We start from the raw sequence: 24,313 nt of genomic DNA on the forward strand, positions 1-24,313 counted from the left end.
GTACACCATCCTTTTAGTTACCGAGTCTCACAACTACAAATTTCTCCCTCTCCCTCAACACCAATATCCAATCAGTTGCCAAGCCTTATCAGGCCTATGTCCACAAAATCTCTTTCATCTGCCCATTTACCACCTATGCAGCTACCCAGTCCAAAAGCCCTCATCCTCTATTGCCTGATTTCAACAGCCAACTGAAGACCCAGCTGGTCCTCAGCTTCTAGTGCTTCTCTTCTTCACATCATCCTCTAACCATGAGGCTGCTACAATAAACTAAGGCATAGTTCTGATCATGCTATCCCCTGCTCAAAAACCTTTACAGGTTTCTTACTGCCTCTAGGATAAATATAAGCTCTTTGGCTTGGCTTTTACAGACATCCACAGTCCTGTTCCAACCTACCTTTCCAGATTAACTTCACATTACTCCCTTCTTACAAAGCTACGTTCCTACAAATTCGGCCTGTTAGCTGTCCCCTAAAGTTGGTATTCTATCTTCCATCTCCACACATTCACCATGCCTGAAACCCATTCCATCTTCACCTCTGCCTCTTAAAATCCTTATGTTCCTCCAAGGCTCACACCTCAGGTGCTACCTCCTATAAGCTCTTTCATGACACCTTCCAATTTCAGTGCTCTCTCCTTTCTCAAATTACCTTAGCTTTACTTATCTCTTTCTAAGCTGTATTCCTCCAGTAAAGTCACTGAAAGCAGGGATTATCTTGCTTTTACTATTTTATCCTCAGGACAGAACATATAGTAGATACGTAATAACTGCTAACTGGAGTAGAAGTAACTTCTACTTAATTCTAGAAGTGAGTCTCTGTTATAAATGCTGCTACTCATCACTGTTTGTGACAGCTAAGAATTAGAAACAAAGTAATGTCCATTGATTGGGGGATGGCTAAACAAATTGTGGCATACGAATACGATGGAATACTAATGTGCTGTAAAAAATGATGTGTGTGATGAATACTGTACACAGAAGCATGGAAAGATCTAAATGAATCCATGCAGAGTGAAGTAAGCAGAGCCAAGAAAACAATACATGCAGTAACTACAACAATGTAAATGGAAAGAACAATGACACACCAAAAAATCGAATGTAACAAAACTATCAAGATCAAACAGGACTCAAATGAAGAGATATGAGAAGACACTCCCAACCCAATGCTTCATGAAGATGGGAGGCCCACAGGCATTTTCAAACTTTTTCAATGTATCAATAAGTTATGGGTTGGTTCTCTGGGAGGGGCAGGAGGAAGGATACATAGGATAACCACCGTGATGTCAGAAATAGAAAATATCAACAAAAACTTACTTTTTTAAAAAAGTCCTGCTACTAAAGTATCCTCTGGCTCCTTTCTACAGCCACTTATGCTACCTTCTGTTGATTCCTTCCCATCTTACCTATCACACACATGCCCAAAGTTCTCCTAAAGCAGGTTCTCTTCCTCTTTCTTCATAGCTTACTGCACTGACTCCTTTATGTTGTGACCACTGGATCTTGCCAGTTTCCAAGGCCTTTAGTCCCCAAACTAACCTACAACAGAACTTGTTAGAACATAACTTTCTGAGCAAAGCCCAAAGAAAAATTCTATTATTCCAAAAGCTTTCCTCTACAAAATGCAGCTTCTCTCTGGTTCAAGCTCTTACTAGTTTTTGTGCAGTCGCTCTCTCGCACACACACTCTCTCTCGCTCTCTCTCTGAAAATGCAAGTTTTTACAGGCCCATCTCTCCAACTATTATTATTCCCATTATTTCCAAGTATATGCAAGCTCCTGCTAGCCAAAAGTATAGATGTTATGGTCCCAACAATCATGGTAGACAGGGCATGGAACATTTCCTAACTCTAACCTTACCTAGTTAAGATTGGAGTCCAAAATTTACCACAGATCTCAGAAAGTGTATACATCCTTGTAATCTGCCCAGAAACTGTCAGTCTAAAGGGAAGCTGAGAATCAAAAGGTAACTGGGAGTCTCTTGGGGTACAGAAAAGGTATGCTTTCATATGCAGCAAAGGCCCAATGCTTCATAATATACCAAAGTATACTCCAAATCTCCCAAAGTATATACTTGCCTATATGCAGCAATAGTCAGGGTGGAAAGAAGTTGGAGACACAGATCATCAAGTCATGCTCGGAATGGCAACAGGGTTAGGTGACTAAAAATCTACTGTCAACCCTAAAAGCCAAATGAAGTTCCTATACTCTAAAAATGGCTTGATCCCCTGATAGTGTATGATAAACCAGAGTTAAAAAAAAATTACAGCAACTCAAAAGAGAGACTCTAAAAGTTTAGGTTTTTGTTTTGCATGCAAAATGGTATCACCTCATAATATGCTACAAGATACAAGGTAAGGACCACTGACAATGCTGTGAATACTAAAAAGTGCTTCTTGTGGCTCTGAAATACTAAAAGTATGAAGAAAACTTTAAAATTTTTAAATTTTTTTCTTAGTGAAATGAAATTACCACAAACCCTGTCAGACAAGATTAAAAACCCTTTAGAAATAAAAGTTCCTGTTACCTCTCAGACTCTGTGTCTTGCTGGACTGCCACTTGTATATCTTCAATGGAATGATCTTCGTGTTTATCCTCTTCAGGTTCTAGGAGTAAATGAATTTATGTTGTCAGGGGAAGAAAGAAAAAGAGAAGAGAGATGCCCAGTGTGTCAGAAGAAACGAAACAGAAAATATAAAGATTTTCCTGGAAAGCAGACTAATTCGAAGTGTGCATGGGCATAATAGATAAAAGCCAAAAAGGTTTGTCCTGATCAATGTCACTTCACACAATACCAATAATAATGCATTTTAATTGAATCCTACCAGAATACTGATAAATCCTGCTGTAAGATTATTCAGCTGATTATCAATGTATAATATTTATAACATTGTTCCTATGTAACCAACCACCCCTAGTAATATTATTTCACCCAGTATCAAGGTTTTGAAGCATGACTGCATTCCAATAATGGAACCACTAATACAACACACTTCAACAGGACTCAATTTGTATAAGATTAGTGCTCCAGTACTACCTAGCATGATGCTAGCAATAATTTGAACCTCACTTTGGGCAGAGATAAAACTTGTTTAAAAGGGCAAAAATAGGAAGAATAACCACTGTCAAAGAAAATAACATCTGATGTGGAGGGAAACAGTTTTATAACAGTGCCAACCCCCAGGGAACTTGTTACATACCGATATTTGCATCTACATTAGAGAGGTTGAGAGGATTAGACTCCTTGGTTTCTGGCTGCAGCTGTTGTTCTTTGTCTTCTTCATATGGTATAGTTTGCTCCTCAACATCCTGGCTCTGTGAGAGCTCCAAGGCCCCAAAGCCCAACTGTGATGAACCAGTATCTATAGGACCCAATACCCCAAAATCATACATCATCCCAAGATATCATGCATTCATTATATAAGTGGCCACACTATGCAAAAGGGAGACTATCAAGTCTACTGGATCACAACTCATTCCTGACAGATAGATTTTCCTCAACTCAACCAAAATAACAAAAATAAAAGCACCATAAAAGTCATAAAAGAAAAACTATCTTATGTAAAAATCTAAGACAAGACTTGTTAGTGAAAAAACCCTAATAACTCTAATACCCTAAACAATCATATCTCTGCTCACCCAACTCCCAGCAACTGATATCTTACAAAGCATGCCCCCCAGAAAATTTTCAAGAAGAAAAAGAGTTGAAGGAATGAATTAACACTCAACACAATAAATGCAATAAGATAGTAATTCCTAAATGCAGTATTAGATAGAATATCTACAAAGAGTAAATTTTTGTAATCATCACTCCCAATCCAAAGCTAACAAAACACCTGATGAGATATCTAATCTAATCGAAGAGAGAAAACTACAGACTTTTGAAGTTCATATAAGAAGAACTTAATTTACTGCTCTGAAAAATTCAGAAGGTTACCTTCAGCACCAACCGAATGCGTAGTACAATCTGCAGGATCTTCTTCCTTCTCCTCTTCCTCTGCAGTAGAATCAGCCACTACTGTTATCCCAAGGATGCTGCTGAAATTATCAGTGAAGTGACATAAAATACATCAGAACAAACTCTACACAAAGTATTCTTTGAATTCAGTCTCTCTACTTGCCAATGTCCATTAAGCAAATTGGAGAAAATAAAAAATATTTCCCTTCACTGCCACTTTCTGCAGGAAGCCAATAAATACTCAAAAAAAAAAAAACCACACTGTATAGAATCAAGAGATAGACACTATAAAGACACATGAGCTAATAATATTTCCTTAGAATGAGCATGAAAAGAGGATTGAAAATCAGTATGAGTAATCTAAATAAAAATCTTGTCTTCCAGGTGAAAAGATTTTTGAGAACTAGACAGAGACGGCCTGTATAAGCACAAATACAGTGAAAAAGTCAATCTGTGAAACAGGAGAAAACTCATGGAGATTTTATTTTAGTGCCAGATCCAAGAATGAATACAGTATAGAACCAGAGTACTTCTGTGGTGATTCAAGTGACAAAGCTGTAACTTTCTGTGTTAAAAAAGAGTAATATAAATTTGGAGAGTCGACATAATCTACACAATGAAAAAAATATCAAATAAGGATTTTCAGAAAGGTAAAGCACAGAAATATACCTGAAAAATTCTGGGGCAATAAAACCTCAAATAAAAAAACAAAACCAGGGAAATGAAAATTCATGTCCAAAGATAAAAAAATCTGCAAGCAGAATTTTTTTTAAACTATAAGACTGTGTTAAAGATAATAGGAAGGGAGGAGAAGGATGAACCATAAAAGGAGGAGATACTAATTTGAGGACATTCAGTTATTCAAAGATTTTTCAAATAGATAAAATAAAGTAAAACAAAATTCCATGTTTCCTCATGAAGCTCCTCAAAATTTTTAAATATGATTTTAAAAAGTTGCTTTTTTACTATCTCATAAAATTTCCCAAAAGCTTTCCACATTTATGAGTGTCCCAGTGAATCATGATGCTTAAAAAGTAAAGTACTAAAGATATAGAGTAAAACTATTTTTATTAAAATCCAGTGGAAAAAAACCTGCTTTCATCTACATCTTGATTAGGCCTCTCTTAATTTCTATTGGATTCTCCTGTAGAATTCTGTCATCTTTGAGTCTGATTAATTTTTTTTTTTAAAGAAGATGGGTTAAATGACTGGACCTGCAATTTCATTAATAAACTTCCTAAATGAGAAAATTCCTTCTATTAATGCAAGTTGGTATCTTTTCTGCAATTTATATTCTTCAGAGAGTTGCCTACAGCATTGAGAGATCATGTAAATTCCTTAGGGTCACACAATTTATATGTACCAGACAGGGGTCTCAACCCAAGTCTTCCTGATTCTATAGGTAGGACCTCAGAAATAAGATACATATTAAAAACAAAAAACAAGGCTTTGTTTAGAGTTTTTACCACCCTTCCAGAACACAGTCTCTCCAAACCCAGTCATATACTTAAGTATGTGAAAAAAAATCTAATAGGGAGAATGTGTTTCATTTCATAATGAACAGGTTAAGTTTGGTCAACCTTTGAACAGTGTTAGATGTGAATGGTTACTAGCTCCACAAAAGACAATTCACTTTACTTGTACTGGAAAAACAAATACAAATTTCCTTACTCAGTTCATGAAAGTCTAAAACGTCCCTAGGTTAATTTCTTTGTTCCTGGGATTAAGGTCTAAGGTAAGAAAAGAATTCAATTCAACAAGCATTTTTACTAAATGCCTACTATGTGTACTGGAAGTATAAAGAAAAAATGAAAATAAGAAAGGATAATTTAGAAACTGAAATAAATATCAAACCATCAATGTACCTGCTTTCCCTACTGGGCTGAGGCAAAAGTTCAATGATCTGACTTCTGGTATTTCCTGCGTCCAAAGAAGAAGAATCTATGGATTATAGGGTAAAAGGGAAAAAAAAATAAGTAATTAGACTTCAGTACAAAAGGCACTTACCCACAAACCCAAGCAAATTCAGACTCCAACAAAAATAGCCACAATGCCTAAAGCTAATATACAAGCATATCATTCTAATTTTTAATTGGCCTAGCAGCAACAAGCAAAAAAATCCAACAGAACAGAACTCCCTCACCTGCAGATTTGTGTTCTTTCATGCCTTCCATGAACTCATTGTTACTGTCTCCTTTTTCTTCTCCAGCTGTTTGTTCAGGGTCTGCCACAACATCCTAAAAAGCAAACAGATTTCAATATCTCCACCTTCTGGTTCTCAACAATGGACTAAGAGGCAGACTGCTGGGCAACATACCCCTACAAGCTCCCCGATTTCCTACATCCTAACCAAAAGCTATAGCTATCCAATGTACCCATGCTTTCTGGCTAGTCAAAAGAAAGAAGAAAAAGAAAAAATCCTATCCAATCATCCTCAATCAAGGATTTTCAACTCACCGGCCCAGGGCTCTCTTTGTGGGTCTGCAGATTGGGAAGGTGCCTGGATAGCACGCTAAAGTGAGAACCAGAATCATCTTCCTGAGCCTGGCTTTCAGGTTGGGAGTCTTCGATGATCAGGCAAGGTGTCCCTTGCTGGGAGAAATCTGAATCCACCTGACTCTCAGGAGGGTCCATCTGTTCCCCTAGAATGAACAGGAGAGCCGAGGATTGAGCAGTGTGCTACCCGCCGATCTAACTCTTCCCGGGGTAGGAGCCTCAAGGAGGCCAGGGAAGGACAAAAAACCCTCCGGAGCGGATCCTGCCCGCCCGCCTGCCCGCCTTCCTCCAATGTGGAAATGGCATTTTCCCTGGAGTCGAAGGCCCCCTCCTCCCGGACCTCGCAGCCCCCGCCCCTCGGCCTGCCTCCCCCCCGCCGGCGCTCCTCTCCCTTCACCTTCCCTAGAAGACCCCTCTTCTCTTCGCTTCGCTTCTCTCCTGCCGCCAGCGCCGACCCCGCCTCCCCCGAGGCCCCTCGGCGGCGCCCCCGGCCCCAGCTCGCTTCTCCCGCCAGGCCCCTCCCCTCCCTCCTTGGCCAAAGCCCCTTCCCCTCCCGCCCCGCCTCCCCCCGCGACCACCCCGCCGCCCCCACTCCTTTCCCCAGGTCCCTCCAGCCCTTTCGCCGTCACGGCCGCCATGCTTGCCACCCCGCCCCCTTCGGCCAGCCACCCTCCCGGCCTCCCTCCACTCCCCTCCCCGTCTCAGCCGGCAGCCTCTCTCTGTTTTTCTTTCTTTCCTTCTCCTCTCCCGCCAGTACCAGGCATCCCGGCGGGAGGGTGGCCGCGAGGGTCTCAGCACGCTGCACAGGCCGCGGCTCGGTCCCCCCGCAAGTCGTCGCCGCTACTACCGCTAACGCCGCCGCCGCTACCGAGGCTGCCGCCGCCGCCACCGCCACAACCAGCCCCTCTTCCCGTCGCGCGTCACGCTACTAGCGTCGCCCATTGGCTGGGGGCGCCTGTCACTCAGTGCGCACCGCCACTAATAAGCCAACTGGCCCCAGGGCCCCGCCCCCGCGCAAGAAGAGGGAAGACAGCGGCGTGTTACCATGGCAGCATGGAGGTTTCCCCTGGCCCTTTCCCCCCTCTAGTTTTGCCAGAGAATGACAGAAAATCCTTGAACTGAAGGGACCTTGAGGGGTCATGCAGTCTATTCCCCTGCCTCCAGCATGAGCTGCTTTTATCTTTTCACAAACAGAAGACCCTCTTCTGTTCCCTGCCTTTGGCTTCCCCTTTGAAGGCCCCTAGGGAACTGTCAAAGGGGCTCCCTTTAATGGGACCCGGTAAGCAGAATGTAAATGGCCAATGCCTTAGGAAGGTGGAAAGACTGCACAGAATGAGGGCTTTGTTGGCTTTCTCTAAAGTCTGGACTTCTACAGGAGTCTTCATGAAGTCAGAGTCCTGTCTGCCCCTCAGGGGCCCCTTCAGAATATGAGAGCCCCTTGAGGTTACATTTCTCTAACCGGTCCCTGCTTGCAAACCTCAAACCTACTCCTCCACCTCTGCTACCCTATCTTTCACAGGGCTGGAATTTGCAGTCTACAGTTTCCAACATGCTATGCCTACCTCCCTTTGTGAGGTCTGAACACCAGTAGTGTTCCTTTTGTATTGAAGACAAAGATTGATGTTGCCTTTCTGATATTGGGGGGGGAGGAGGGGGGTTGGGCGAGTCTTGCAGATGACGCATGTCTGTAGAAATTCTGACCACAAGCTAAGGAAGTATTTATGATTGTGAGCAACCTCAATACCAGTTTCCTCATCTGTAAAATGGAACTAATAGCTGTAGTACCTTCCCCAAGGGTCTGTTGTGAGGCTCAAATGAGGTAAGGGGCATAAAGCACTCAGCAAACCTAAAGCAAGACCTTGATATCGGCTAGTACTCATGTTATTTTCATGACTTACGATATGGATGGAAGTGAGATGGATGGCAATAAGTATTACATTCCTGCCACAGGCTCAGAAATATTTAGACATAGCCCTGCAAAAATGAGGCCCCATTCTGGTAAATACCTTATTGACCCTATGTGAACCCTATTAGTTGATAACATGAACTAAGCTGAGGTTTCACTACCTACCACCAACCCTCTCTACTGTCTCTAAATTGGTACTGTCTAGAATGGTTTGCCAGGTGCAAAAACATAAAGGAAAGCACCAGAATGTAACACAGGGACCTTCAAATGCAACTAATTTAGTAGTGAGCTAATGACCTGGAAATAATTAAGTATCTTTTTCTAGAAGCCTTCATTTCTACTATCAATAGATATTAATCATTGACTTTCAAATTATTCTTTTCTTCACTCAATGAGAACACCATCCAAAGTCAGATCAAACAAAAGTGCTAAAGGAGCAAAATCCAGTCAGTCCTAAGCCACTTGGAATGAGTTTCCTGAAGTCATTGATTAGGAGAAATATAATTTTTCCTCACAAGCTAAAGAATATAGAGGCAACTGAGCTTTGTTCTCAAGCATCCCCTGGCTAGGAACCACCCTTCTCCAAATAATAACAACAATGCTTCAAAAGACCTGTGATTTCATAGATGTGAGTACTCCATCCACTGGTGTGGAATGTAACCCCACCACCTCTAACACAACTCACTAACACACCTTAATAGAGAGTACTTCCTGAGTTGCTATGGCAACAAAAAAAAAATCACCTGGTGGCCAACCTTCTGGGGAGAAGCCTCTCTGCACTAACCTAGAAGACAAACAGGATCATTATCAACATGCAACGCTACCCTCTTTCTGGCTTTGTGAGGATTCTGTTGTTAAGAAGGGGGTAGATGCTGCCCCTCATAATGTCAATTATAATGCCAGGGTCCTGTAGAAGGTGTGGAAGCTATGAAAATCTACTAACAAGCTAAATCCCCAAGAAGAAGGGGAAATACTGAAAGTCTTTGCAGCTTGGTAAAAATTGTTAGTGTGATATTGTGTGTGTTTGTAAGAGGATGGAGATGGGGAGAGGAAGGGGGGAGTGTGGGTGTGGTAGGAGGGATGGGCAGATTGCTCAGTCAAATGAGTCCCTGATCAATTTGATGAGTTCCCCAGCCAATTCGATGACATTATACAGCATAACTCTTTGTTTGGAAGCACCTAAGGGGCACCTCCTAATGAAATGTGGGTATGGCTCACATGGCACTAAGGAGACACAGGGAACTCAAGATAATTGGTTGACAGACTTGTGTTTTATCAAAGCAAGTTAATAAACCAGCTCTTTCTCCTCCATATCTCTGTCCCTCTCTCCCCTACTGTCACCTCCTGCTCCTTCCGTCCCCAAGATAATTTCATTGGGAGGGGATAGGGCAAGCCACTACTCACCCAAGAGATCAGAAAAAACTCTTCTAGGAGGTGGCTTTTCATTTAAGCGTGAAGGAACCTAGGAATTCTAAGAAGTAAAGGTGAAAAAGTTCTTCCCAGGCATCAGTTAAGATGGATGCCGTATATAAGGAACAATAAGCAATCCTATTTGTCTGCATTGTAGAGTGAATGAATGAATGAATAAGCATTTATTAAGCATTCACTTTGTGCCTGTTACTAAGAGCTAGAAATACAAAGACAGGCCCTGCCTTTAAGGAGCGTACATTCTAATTGGGGAGACCATACACACACAGGAGAAAGAGGGCCAAGGAAGAGTATTTTGATTTAGAAAATCATGAGGACAGTGCACTGAGCCACAAGGTAGTAGACTGACATACACTTTCTAGAAGTGATGGCAGAGTTGATTTGATTACTAGAAAGCGTGGGGTGGGGGAAGTAGACAGGGGCAGGGTAATGATCCAGCAAGGTTGCTGGAGAAAAGATGGCAGGGGGACACAACCAAGATAGTGAAGTAAAGACAGGGACTCACCTGAGCTCTCCCCCAAACCCCTCCAAATGCCCCCAAATAATGACTCTAAACAAATTCTAGAGTGACAGAATCCACAAAAGGACAGAGTAAAACAATTTTCCAGCCCAAGGCAACTTAGAAGGTATGTCAGGAAAGGTATGTTGCACCAGGGTGAGAGAGGAGCTCAGTCTAGCCTAGGCCCTGCCAATGCAGACTAGGCCCCACAAACCAGGAGCAGGACTCTGGGGAATGAATCAGTGGCAGCACTGGCAGTTTCCAGACCTCTCAGCCCACAGACACTAAGGGGATGGGGTAATGGGTGAGAAGGAAATTTACAGGGGTCCCTTTGCTGGCACCAGGGGCAGGATTCTGTTGCATTGCACCTGGTTCTGGGTCACAGTAGTGGGTCTTAGTCCAAGTGCAAGAAGAACCACTAGCACACCAAAGTTTGTGGCTGAAGGGGAGCAGGGACCCTGGTCACAGTTACAGTGCTGAAAAGAGTACTTGTGGTAGCTCACAAACAAGTGCTCAGTACAGGAGAGTAGTAAACACACCTGTCCCTAGATCATACCACCTTGGACAAGCCAAAAACTTACAGGTCCCCAGAACTGCCTCTGAAAACAGCTGCACAAAAAACGTGAAGCTTGGGACAGTGACCCCTTCACTTGGGAAGCACAGCCCCACTTTAGCATAGAGTTAAAAGTCAAGATATAGGCTGGAAAATGAGCAAATAACAGAAAAAATTTCTGAAATTTATAAAATTACTATGGTGACAAGGAAGATCAAAACACATATTCAGAAGAAGACAGAAACATCAAAATTCCTGCATCCAAAGCCTCAAAAAAATATATGAATTGGTCTCAAGCCATGGAAGAGCTCAAAAAGAATTTTAAAAATCAAGTAAGAGAGGTAAAGGGAAGAAAAGTGAGAATGATGCAAGAAAATCATGGGGAAAAGAGTCAATAGCTTGGTAAAGGAGGCACTAAAAAAATACTGAAGAAAATAACACCTTAAAGAACAGGACAGGCTAAATGGTAAAAGAGGCACAAAAATCCAATGAAGAGAAGAATGCCTTGAAAAGCAGAATTGGCCAAATGAAAAAAGATATACAAAAATTCACTGAAGAGAAGAACTCCTGAAAAAGTAGAATTGGCCAAATGGAAAAGGAGGTACAAAAGTTCACTAAAGAAAATAATTCCTTAAAAGTTAGAACTGGGCAAGTGGAAGCTAATGACTTTATGAGACATTAAGAAACAATCAAACAAAATCAAAAGATTGAAAAATAGAAGAACATGGAAAAACAATGGAAAATAGATCCAGGAGAGATAATTTAAGAATTATTGGACAAACTGAAAGTCATGATCCAAAAAAAGAGCCTAACTAGCTAAGTGACCCTGGGCAAGTCACTTAACCCCAATTGTCTTGCCAAAAAACATATAAATAAATAAAATAGCCTAGACATCATCTTTCAAGAAATTATGAAGGAAAACTGTCCTGATATTCTAGAACCAGAAGGTAAAATAGAAATTGAAAAAATCCACCAATCATCACCAAATTCCAGACCTTCCAGATCAAGGAGAAAATACTGCAAGCAGCCAAAAAGAAACAATTCAAATATCATGGAGCCATAGTCAGGATAACACAAGATTTAGCAGCTTCTACTTTAAAGGATCAGAGGGCTTCAAATATGATATTCTGGAGGGCAAAAGAACTAGGATTACAACCAAGAATCACCTACTCAGCAAAACTGAGTATAATCTTTCAGGGGGTAAAATGGATAGTCAATTAAATAGAGGACTTTCAAGCATTCCTGATGAGAAGAACAGAGCTAAATAGAAAATTTTATTTTTAAATACAAGAGTCAATAGGAGCAGCTAGGTGGCACAGTGAATAGCGCTTCAGCCTTGGAGTCGGGAGGACCTGAGTTCAAATCTGGTCTCAGACACATAACACATAATACTTACTAGCTGTGTGACCTTGGGCAAGTCACTTAACTCCAACTGCCTAGCAAAAAGCAAAAATAAATAAATATAAGACGCAAGAGAAGCATAAAAAGGTAAACAGGAAAGAGAAATCATAAGGGATTCAATAAGGTTAAACTGTTTATATTCCTGCATGGGAAGATTATATTTATAATCCCTAAAAATTTCCTCATTATTAGGGTAGTCAGAAGGAGTATAGACAGAAAGCAGAGGTATGAGTTGAATGTGATGGTATGATTATCTTAAAAAATAAAATTAAGGGATGAGAAAGAAGAATACACTGGGAGAAGGGGAAAAGGAGAGGCAGAATGGGATAAATTATCTGACATAAAAAAGTCCTGAAAGAGATTTTACAATGAAGGGGGAAATGGGGGAAGCAGGGAGGGGAGCACGTGAACCTTATTCTCATTGGAATTGGCTCAAAGAGGGAATAATATACACACACAGTTGGGTGTAGAAATCTATCTTATACAGGAAAGGAGGAAAGGAAGGGGATAAGAGAAGTAGGGGAGTGGGAAAGCTGACAGAAGGGAGGGCAGTTTGAGGGAGGTAAAAGTCAGAAGTAAAACACTTTTGAAAATGAATAGGGTAAAAAGAGAGAGTAAGATAAACGGGGGTGGGGGGAATAAGATGGAGGAAAATACGTAGTTGGTAATCATTATTGTGAAAAAAAAATTATAGTGAGCTTCTCCGATAAAGACTTCATTTCTCAAACACATAGAAAACTGAATCAAATTTATAGAAATAAGATCCATTCCTCAACTGATGAATGGTCAGAAGATATGAACAGGTATTTTTCAGACAAAGTAATCAAAGCTATGAAAGCAATCAAAGTCATATAAAAAAATGCTCTAAATCACTATTGATGAGAGAAATGCAAATTAAAGCAACTCTGAGCTACTACCTCACACCTGTCAGACTGGCTAATATGACAGAAAAAGAAAATGGCAAATGTTGTAGGGGACATGGGAAAATTAAAACAATAATACACTATTAAATAAATAAAAGAAAAGATGACTGAGAAATACAGTGAAGCATGACTAGAGCCTGACTTAAGTGTAGAGGCCCAAGTAAGCCAACCATCGTAAGTGAATCACTCATCAGTTAGGACAGCAGGGTTAGAGTTCTGAATTAAGGGGAGAAATATATCATAAGCATGATTGAGCCAAACTGTAAATGAATTTAAATGTAAAACAGAGGAGTTTGTATTCTGTCCTCAAGACAATAGGGAGACACTGGAGTTTACTGAGCAAAAAAGAAGTGCGGTCATCTTACTTTGTCAAGAATATGTAGTATGAATTGGAGAAAAGAGAGATTTGAGCCAAGAAGACTAATTAGCAGGCTACTGAAATAGTCCAAGCAATAGGTGATAAGGGCTTGTTTAGGGCAATATCCTTGTGAATGAAGAGGAGATGGATGCTAACTCTTTTCTTAATACTTCTTCATTGCTTATCCTTAAGACTTTGTTCCTCAGATAAAGACAAAAAGGTCAAGGTACTTCCCATTTCTAACCAATATGATAGCTGGAAAAACTGGAAAAAATATTAAATGCCTTTTTAGGTCCTATGCAATTATACTCCATCAATAATTAATCACTAAATTATCTACAACAGCTTGAATTAGAAAATACTCCAGACAAAGTGGTTGTCTCCATTGTAGGCCATTGTGAGCAAAATACTCTTACTGACTGTTAGGGTTGCAGGGGGACCATGGGAAGGGGGGAGGGGGAGGTGGGGGGGATTTATCTAGTCAATCAAAGTACATTCAGGTAACACTTTACTTACATCATATCAGATAAATAAAACTATCCTGTCTTTAAAGACTTGCAGAGAAGAATATTCCATTATTCCATGTGTTTAATTCATTTTAAAGTTTGACATACCTCATTGTCAAGAATTTTCCTTTTATCTAAATTAAATCCTTCTTAGGCTCACTTTTCTGCCCACAGCAGTCTTAATGAGGTTATTAAAAAACCTAGTAAAATTTCTAATAGTCCCATCCAACTTTGCAAATTCATGATTTTATTCCACTAGTCAATAAGCATTTATTAAGTGCCTATTGTGTGTCCAGCACTATACCACACTATGTGCAGTAATTCTTTAATTCTTCATATTTGAATGTTATTATTGCCTGTCTTCAGACTTCTCTGAAGTCTTCTGAGCAAAATTTAGTCTCTCCCCTGAGATCCTATATTCTAACCTTGATCAACTCATCAAAGTGGTACTTTTGTGGAGGCTTAGAAGTTAAAGTTTGTAGATTACTTAGAAGTTTCATGCCTCCCTAGTGAACTTTTAGTGGAAATGTGATCTGATCTAGCCTTCCTGGCAAGTAATTTGGAACTATGCCCAAAAAGTTACTAAACTGAGCATACCCGATACTATGCCATTACTAGACCTATAGTCCCAAAGAAATCAAAGAAAGAAGGAAAAAAACCCCATAGATACAAGAACATTTATAGCAGCTTTTTTTGTAGTAGCTAAAAACTGGAAAGTAAGAAAGTGTCCTCTTATTGGGCAATGGTGAAACAAATTGTGGTATATTAATGTAATAGAATATTATTGTACTATAAGAAATGATGAAGGGCAGCTAGGTGGTGCAGTGCATAGATCACCGGCCCTGGATTAGGGAGGAACTGAGTTCAAATACGGCCTCGAACATATAACACCTACTAGCTGTGTGATCCTGGGCAAGCCACTTAACCCCACTGCCTAGCAAAAAGAAAAAAAAGAAATGGTGAAATGGATAGTTTCAGAGGGAAGACCTCTATGAAATGATGCAAAGCAAAGTAAGCAGAACTAGAACAATTTATACAACATTATAGAGAAAAACAGTGTTGAAAGACTTTAAAATTCCAATTGGTGCAATAATAACCATAACTCCAGAAGACACAAGATGAAACATGGTCGTCACCTCCTTACCAGAGAGGTGACGTACTTAAAATGCAGAGGAGAAGCATAGATTTTTCTGGCATGACCAATGTGGGAATTTATTTTGTTGGACCATCAAGTTTATGATAAGAATTTTATTTTAGGGATTGATTGCGGGGGGGGGGTAGAAGAGAGTCAGATTTATTTACAGTTTATTTGCAAATGCATGTAAAAATAAAACGAATCTATAGTTTTATTTTTTAAAAAATAGACTTCATGCCTCTATATCATACATTCTTCAAAATAAGAAAAAACACTAGATATAACAAAAAATGAAACTGATTAGATATTAGCAGATATTAACAACCGATTATAAATGAAGGAGCAAGTCTGAGACAGCACTGTGTAGGGGAAAGGTCTCTGGGTCAGGCTCAGCCCTAAGTAGTATATGATGATGAGTAGGTCCCTGCCTATCCCTGGGCCTCCATTTCCTCATCTAAAAAATGAGGATAATAATATTCGTACTATCTACCTCTGTTGTGAAATATGTTTTGTAAATCTTAAGGCATTATAGAAATGAGAATTATTTCAGAATCAATTGTCTGTGTCCCTCCAGATCACCAACTGGGAGGGCAAAAAGAAAACCTAATACCAAATGAGAAAAAGGATAAAGATGAGAAAACACTGCGTTCAATTACAACGGCTCCAATCCTATCTATTTAAATCACCTTTTTACTGAGAAATGGATAAAAGTAGAGACAATGACTAATTATTGCCATTTCTTAGAAAAACTAAACTGATATAAACAATTGTCACTACAAAGGCATGTGCATGCTCTGAAATGGAGGGTAGAGTCCTTGTATTGAATGTCATCGGGCTGTTTCAGAAGGCTCACCAAACATTCATGCTGCTAGCACTGAGCTTTCATTAGTCAATCCCCCATACCACTAGGAACATCACTTAAACAACTGTGTGAAGGACAGATTAGGAGAGGTGAAAACTTGAATCAGGTAGAGAAATTAGGAGGAAAAAAAAAAAGAAATTAGGAGGGTATTGCAATAATCTAGGTGAAAGGTGGTAAGAGCCTAAAATAGGGAGGTAGCCATATAAGTGAAGAAAAGTGGATGATATAGGAGACTTAAAGGTAGGATAAACAGGATTTAGCCGTTGGAGGGATTATGACAAGACAGACCCACTATTGCATTATTGGTGGAGCTATGAACTGGTCCATCCATTCTGTAAAACAATTTGAATTATGCAAAAAGAGTGACTGAAATGTCCACACTTTTTGACCCAGAGATTCTACTACTAAGTAACTTACCTCAATAAAGATCAATGACATAAAGAAAAGTACAAAATACTTATAGCATCATATTTTGTAGCAACAAAGTAGGTACCTATTGATCAAGCTAAACAAATTACCCTGCTGTAAAAAATAATGACTATGATGAATACAGAAGCGTGAAGACTTATGAGAACCAACAAAAAATAAAGCGAGCAGAACAAGAAAAAAAAACCAAGAGCTGAATGCTACAAAACGTCAGTTACTAAGCTTGCCCCCCACCCAAAAAAAAAACCAATTATGAAAGCTATCCCCAATTCTTTGCAGAGAGTGTGGAATTAACATATTTCAATGTGGTGGTTAGTTTGACTGAACTTTTCTTTTTTCTTTTTTTCTATTCTTTATTTTATTAGGCTTCAGGGAGTCATTAGAAGAGGAATGTAATGGGAAGCATAGGAGATCCATGAAAATATTTCAATAAAAATGTATTTTTTTAAAATACTATTTAGAAACTGATTGGATATGTGAGGCGAAGGAAAGTGAAGAATTGAAAATGATTCCAAGACTTGGCTAGGGTGACTGGAAGCATGATGGTCCTCAACAGGTATAAGGAAGTTGGGAAGTCAAGGGATTTTTAGAGGGAAGAAAGTGACGCCTATTTCGAATGTGTTGAAATTGAGACACTTGTAGAACATCCAATTTAAAATGCCCAATTGGTAGTTAGTGTACAGAACTCCTCCAACTCAGGAGAGAGACTAGGTTTGGATATACAGATTCTGGAGTCAAACCCATGGGAGCTGATGAGAAGAGATTGTAAAGGGAGAAGAGTAGAGAGCTAAATATAGGGCCTTGAGGAATCTCAGTAAGGGAAGGTTTTACGTATTAACGCAGCAATGCAGTCTGAGAAAGAGTAGCCATACAGGAGAAGGAAATCCAAGAAAGATTAATGCAATAAAAAACCCAGAGAGGAGGGAGAATCTAGAAGGAAAGAATATCATATGCTACTGAGAGGTCAAGAAATACAGGCATTGAAAAAAGGCCATTAGGAGATCATAGATTCAGTCCCCAGCCAGGAGAGTAGAGAAGGGGTTCTTCCGGAGGACCCAGAATTGCCTGCTCTGCCCCTAGAGCTCCCAGCCCTTCCAGCAACACCAGGTTTCCCAGAGCAGATCACAAGGTCAAGCCAAGACCCAGAAGAGATGTGAGCTAATAACACCATCTCTCCATAGAAGACATCATGGACTTAGCCCTGAGTGTGGACTACTGCATAGAACATGAGAACATTTCAATATGTTTAATCTTACTGACTTTTTCCTCTTTTTAATTCTTTATTATAATGGGATGGACCTGAAGGTGACATGGGAAGAGGGTTATATTCAGAACAGGTCTAAGCCAGCAACACAGTTGCTCTAAATCTGCTGACCCCTCCAGTTAGCTGACAAGGGCTGGGGCTAGCTGACACTCTAGTAGAGTGGAGGCAAATCTACAGCTCTGGTTCCTAAACACAAACTAGGGTCTGTAACCTGGAAAACCCAGAAGGCAAGCTATATAAGACTATATAGGACCTGCTAAAAGCTTGCGGCTACCTCCCTGACTCAAGCCACCCTTGTGATCTTTGGAGAGCATAGTAATTAATACATAATACATTAATACATAAAGAACATAGCAACAGGACCACAGACCCACCAAAAGTTCACAGCTACTAGCTCTAACACAAAGTCACAATCTGGAAAGTAAGACTGGAATAATAAGTAAACAAACAAACAAGATAAAGAACTACTAGAATACTAGGAACTCCTAAGATAGAAATACAGAAGACAATAACTTCAAAACAATTACAAAGTCTCAAAGAAAAAACATAGGTTGACCACAAGACCAATAAGAATTTCTAGATGAAATGAAATAAAAGCTTTAAAATGAGGGTTCATGAAATGAGGGTGACAGAGAAAAGAATTAGAAAAGAAATGAAAACTTTGAAGAAAAGACTTGGAAAGGGAATAAACAGCTCCAGTGTGAGAGGTACAAAACATTACCCAAGTAAAAGACTATCTGAAAATTAGAACAGGCCAAATGGAAATTTATGACTCCATGAGGCAACCAAAAAATATTAAAACAATGTCAAAAGATTGAAAAAAATTTTAACGTAAGGTATCTCATAGAAATACAGATGTGGTGGCCACATTAAAAAGAGTCGCAGTTATCGAGCCAACTAGCAAATGATAGAGAAAGCAGTGAAGTCCACATTAGACCCAAATCAAGGGTCTCGGGACCAAAGGTAAAAGCAAACAGGAAAGCTAACAAACCTGCCTTGGAGAAGGTCAAACCAGAGGTGGAAAGAGTGAAGATCAAATGGCAGGAGGAGAACCCCCAAGGAGAAGACTGAAGAGGAAACTAATGCTGATCTTTCAGCTCCACTGAATGGTGAGTCCACAACCCAGAATAGGGAGAGCGGTGAGGACAAAGAATAAAAAGGAAGGAAAAGAGAGGGGCAAAGATGTGGCTTGTCTAAAGATGTGCACAAAGCCAACATCCAGAAGATCCAGAACTGGACAGGCCAGGGAATGATGGGCAGGAAAGAGAGAGGGTTTGGATGGACTCAGAGTGCCCAGATGAGGAGAGCTGTGGTCCAGAGGCATGTTGCTCCTGGCCTCTGCCCGGCCCTGGGTTTGAGCCCCTTCACCAAGTTACACAGTAGATGATATATAGGTCTTGTTCCCCTCTTGTCCCCAGACTCCTGTGAAAGTCAGGAACTTTTGGGAGATGCTGTGCTCTTCAGTTGTATTTGTCCCCTTGGGTTTTTTCCCCTCACCTAATTTCTCTGATTTCAAAACAATATGGAATCAATTTAAGGTTGGGTTTTTTTTAAGGGGAAAAAAAACAGTAAGGTATCTCATATCAAAAACTGCTGACCTGGAAAATGGAGGAGAAAAATTTTAAGAATCACTGGACTAGGGCAGGTAGGTGGCTCAGTGGATAGAGCACTGGCCCTGGATTCAGGAGGACCTGAGTTCAAATGCGGCCTCAGACACATAACACTTACTGGCTGTGTAACCCTGGGCAAAAGTCACTTAACCCCATTGCCTAGCCAAAAAAAAAAAAGAATCACTGGACTACCTGAATTCCATGACTTAAAAAAAAGGGCCTTGGGGCAGCTAGATGGTGCTGTGGATAGAGCACCAGCCCTGGAGTTAGGAGGACTTGAATTCAAAATCAGCCTCAGCCACTTGATCACTTGATACTTATTAGCTGTGTGACCGCTGGGCAAGTCACTTAGCCCCAACTGCCCCGGACTAAAAAAAAAGGGTCTGGCTAGTATATGTCAAGAAATTCATGAAAAACAAAAAAAGCTACCCAGACATATTAAGACAAGGAGGAGAGTGAGAAAGGGATAAGATTTAGATAGCACCTACTATGTGTCAGGCCCTGTGTTGTGTTTGGTTTTTTTTTTACAAATGTTTTTTCTTTTTTTTTTGGTGATTATTTATTTTTAATTTTCAATATTCACTTCCATAAGATTTTGAGTTTTACATTTTCTCCCCCTGCCACTCCTCTTCCCACCCCAAGATGATGTGTAATATGATATAGGCTCTACTTAAACATTCATATTAAGCACATTTTCCCATTAGTCACGATGTAAAGAACAATTAGAACTAATGGGAGGAACCACAAGAATGAAGCAATAAAACAAAACAACAAAGGAAAAGGAGAGCAAATAGTATGCTTCCATCTGCATTCAGATTCCATAGTTCTTTCTCTGGATGTGGTACAAATGATTTTTCATTTCATCTTCACAACAACCCTGGAAAAGTAGGTATAATTATTATCCCTCATTTTACGGTTGAGGAAACTGAGGCAAATAAGTGACTTGCCTAGGGTCACATACCTACTAAGTATTTGAGGCCATATTTGAATTCATGTTTTCCTGACTCCAGGCCCAGCTTTCTACTGCACCACCAGTTGTTTCCAAAGGACAAGAGGACAAAATGAAAATAAGAAGAATCCACCAATCACCTCCTAAGTGAAACCCCAAAATTAAAATTCCCATAAACATCATAGCACAAATCTAGAGCACCCAAGACAAAAAAAAGAAAAGAAAAAAAAAAGGGCAGCACAAGCAGCCAGAAATAAATATTTCAAGTACCAAGGAACCACAGTCAGGATCACATGATATTTATCAGCTACCACTGCACTATAAAGGAGCAGAGAACATGGAATGTGATATTCCAATAGGTAAAATAATAATAATAATAAGCTTGCAATCAAGAATAACTTACCCAGAAAAACTAAGCATAAACCTATAGGAGAAAAAAGTAGACTTTCAATGAATGAGATATTGGACTTCCAAGAATTCTGAATGAAAAGACCAGACCTGAGTAGAAATGCTATAATAAATCATGGGAGTAAATAGAAACAGAAAAAAAAAAGGAAAATACAAATGAGAAATCAGAAAAGATTTGGAGGAAAGACTACATAAGAACATTATAAAGATAAAATGTAAGCATTCTAATGGAGAGGGGGGATGATACAAGCATGCCCTAAGAACCAAAATATCAAGGGTCATACCTGGAATCAAATAAGATAGATGGCCTAGTAGTGATTTTTGTTCTGTTTTGATGACCTTAAAACTGAAAACTAAATAACTTAATCTTAAAGACTTGGTAAATCAAAGGCCAAGTCACTGAAGTGAAACAATTTCATTAAAGATAATGAACAATGAGACAATAAATTAAAATGTCTGGAATACAACCTAAGCACCAAAACACTCTGAAGGAAAGACAGGGGGCAGCATGAGCCAGGCAAGTCAAATCATCACCACTAACTACCTTGACCATCTCCCCTCAAACCATGATGAGTATAGCACAGGATCCTGAACCTAAGGGCCTCAGGAAGAGCAGTGTCTCCCACACCACCAGGTCTGCTTCCAATGCAGCCAACACAGCTAATATTGAGGGCAGAAATCATCAGAAGGAGGGGCACCTTCCTCATCACCATGAGCAACACCTACTGACTAACTGCCACCCATAAGCAGATGAGCAAAAGAGCTACCACTGCTTCTAGCCAGCTCTCACAACCATCATCTGAGGAAGCAACCCTGTAGAGAAGAGTCAACTATCCCCACCATCTGCCAACCAACTGCCATTTCCAGGACGGACAAGCCCACCTAGCTGAAGCAGCAAGGGAGGGAAACTCTGAGGGAAAGACAGGAAGGAGCATGTGCCAGACAATTCAAATCAATATCCCCACCACCTTGACCACCATCTCCCTTTAGATCCTGATGGAGGCAGCCCAGGAATTTGAACCCAAGAGACTTTATTTAGAATAACATCGATACCCCAAGGAGCAAGGAGTGATCTCTGGAGGACACTAGTCCAGCGGTATCTGAGAAAAGAACTCATCCAGCAGTGATCCTGCCTTTGAACTTGAACTTGGTGGAGCCAATGCTATATAGGAAATGAGTTAAGTTTTGAGCCTAATCCCCCCCAAAACTGAGGTGACAGAGGAAAGATAAGAAAAATGCTTGTATATTTGTTCTTGCTTTAACATCTTTGAAATAAACATTCACTTGTAAAAGCTAACCAATGTTAATTGGTTAAATGAAATTGGAGACTTGTTACTGGCCCCTAACAATAGTAGGAACACAACTGCCAGGTTCTAGGTGATGGTATTAGAGAGTCCCTCGGAGTTATCTTTGAGAACTCTGAGTAGAAGATGTGGCAGCCTGGCTCTAGGAGAAGAACCAGAACATACATACTACATTAAGATATTCAATTAGCTCACTTGCTGGCAACAAAAGTTATCAATCAACACTTTCAACATAAAGCATATTTATTACAAAGCAAATAATCATATAAATGTAATTCAATTCTGAGTCCAGTAGGAAAAAGAAAAAAACTCACCATATGGAGTATGTCCCACTAATGTTGATGGATGTGGAGAACTGGAGTAAAGACAGAGGCTATAACTCACTTCAGCTCTGGTCCTATCTGTTTCCACTGCCTGTCATAGCTGGGTTATTGTAGTTACAAGGACTTTCTGCTTACCTTGGGTATTCCTCAGGGCTGGCCTGATAGCCGTTGACACATTGCTGGCTAAAGCTATGACTCTTAGATACTTTCCCATTTTCATCCCTGTGTCTTCCTCCTTGTTCCCAACCATCTCCCCTCACTGTCAATCTATATCTGCATCATGGTCACAGGACATCAGAGGTAAAGGAGGGCCTCCTACATTAAACATGCCCTTTATATCAGCAAAGTCAAGGAAGTAGAAAAATGCAGGCTTATGTATGGATGACAATGTCACATGTGGTGCACATTTGGTATCTTTTTCAGTTGATGAGGGACTGAGCTCAGTTACAAAGAAAAAGATTCATGGCTCATGGGCCAAATCTGATGATTATCACTTAGATGCCCTCTTTAATATATTTTGCATCCTGGTTGATGAGTACAGGATCCAACTGTGACTTATACAAAGATACCCAGTAGAACATAGAAACACAACCAAAATTCCTGACTGCCTTATCCTGAAGAACAGCAGCCCAGAAAAGTAGAAGCATATCAGATTATCACGGGCTTTGAATGCCAGGATCAGGAGTCTGAACTCCACTCAATAGAAAACCACTGAAGTGACATGGGAGTGACATGACCAAGTCTATGCACAAGGAGAATTACAGAACATCAGAATTGCAAGAGATGTCAAAGGTCATCTTCTAGACCAAACAATACATGAAAAGGAACACTGTCCATGATATCCCCAAAAGTGATCAGTTTGCCTTTTTTTTAGAAGCTCCCCAGTTACAGAGAACTTACTCCCTCTGGAAGTGGCCCATTCCACTTTGGAGTAGCTTTAATTGTTAGAAAGCTATTCATTATGTTGTGCTTCTCTGAAACTTCTATCAATTGCTCATAAGATTGCCTTCTGGGGTCATGGAGAACAAATTTCATCACTCTTCTGCATGACAGCCTTCAATTTCTGAAGACAATGAACAGGTCCCATCTAGGTCTTCTCCGCTTTGGGCTCAATAATATTTCCATTGCTTCAACTGATCCTTGTATGGCATGGTTTCCAGCCTCCACACCATCTTGCTCATCTTCTGGATAAGCTTCAGCTTGTCAATGTCTTTCTTAAAATAGAGCACCTGGATTATGGCAGAATACAGTAGGACAAGTGTCATTTCCTTGGTCCTGGATATTTTAGATTTTTTGGTGTCCATGTTACACTGTTGACTGATTCACTAAAACTACCAGATCTTTTTCATGTGAAAAATTATTTACCTATGTGTCTCCTTAGCTATACTGAAACTTTATTTTCTGAATATTTAAATATAGAATCTTGTATTCATTCCCATTCATTATTTCCTTATTAAATTCAGTCCAATGTTTTAACCTCTCTCTGGATCCTAACTCAGTTATTCAACATGTTAGCCATCCTCAGGAGCATGCTGATAATTAACCGGCTCTCTGGGGGAAGAGGAGAAATGTACAGCAAGAAATCTGCATCATTAACATTTTCTTAGGTCTAGACAACCAAGAAAACAATCAATCAAGCCCTTATTTGTATGTTTGCTGATTTCTGAAGTGTAAATGCTCGCACTGAAAAATTGAGGCAATTGTTATTGGCTCAAGAGAGAGTTCAAGGTTCAAGCTGGCTCAGGCATACTCTTGACCATCCCTCCCTGCTTTATGTGTCACCTGAAATTATATTATGTGTACTTTCATTATCTTCATCCAAGTCATTGATTATAATATTGAGAAAAATAAGATAAAAGATAGTTCCCTGGCTACTCCATAAGGATCTCCCACCTGGCTGACACTGATTGATTAGTCACAACTCTTTGAGGCCAATAATTCAGTCATTTTTCAGTCATATCTGACTCTTTGTGACCCCATTTGAGATTTTATTGGCAAAGATACTGG

General features: G+C 40.1%; 1 protein-coding gene across 4 annotated transcripts in view; it reads right to left on the reverse strand.

Moving 5' to 3' along the window:
- Positions 1-24,313, reverse strand: part of TP53BP1 (tumor protein p53 binding protein 1) — a 179,864-nt gene that overhangs the window by 112,493 nt on the left and 43,058 nt on the right. Inside the window, exons 1-7 of one of the 4 annotated variants that reach the window (XM_021009175.2) lie at positions 7,209-7,350; positions 6,413-6,597; positions 6,099-6,192; positions 5,821-5,896; positions 3,935-4,032; positions 3,198-3,359; positions 2,525-2,603 (exon numbers count right to left, since the gene is read on the reverse strand). In XM_021009175.2, the coding sequence (XP_020864834.1) occupies positions 2,525-2,603; positions 3,198-3,359; positions 3,935-4,032; positions 5,821-5,896; positions 6,099-6,192; positions 6,413-6,597; positions 7,209-7,215 (701 nt within the window). In that variant the 5' untranslated portion in view covers positions 7,216-7,350. Of the gene's footprint in view, positions 1-2,524; positions 2,604-3,197; positions 3,360-3,934; positions 4,036-5,820; positions 5,897-6,098; positions 6,193-6,412; positions 6,598-7,208; positions 7,352-24,313 lie in introns of those variants that run through there. The other 3 variants (XM_021009174.2, XM_021009177.2, XM_078151368.1) reach the window with 3 other exon arrangements.

This window comes from Phascolarctos cinereus, unplaced genomic scaffold (assembly GCF_003287225.1).
Source record: "Phascolarctos cinereus isolate Bilbo 61053 unplaced genomic scaffold, phaCin_HiC Scaffold_3;HRSCAF=262, whole genome shotgun sequence".
Classification (NCBI taxonomy): domain Eukaryota; kingdom Metazoa; phylum Chordata; class Mammalia; order Diprotodontia; family Phascolarctidae; genus Phascolarctos; species Phascolarctos cinereus.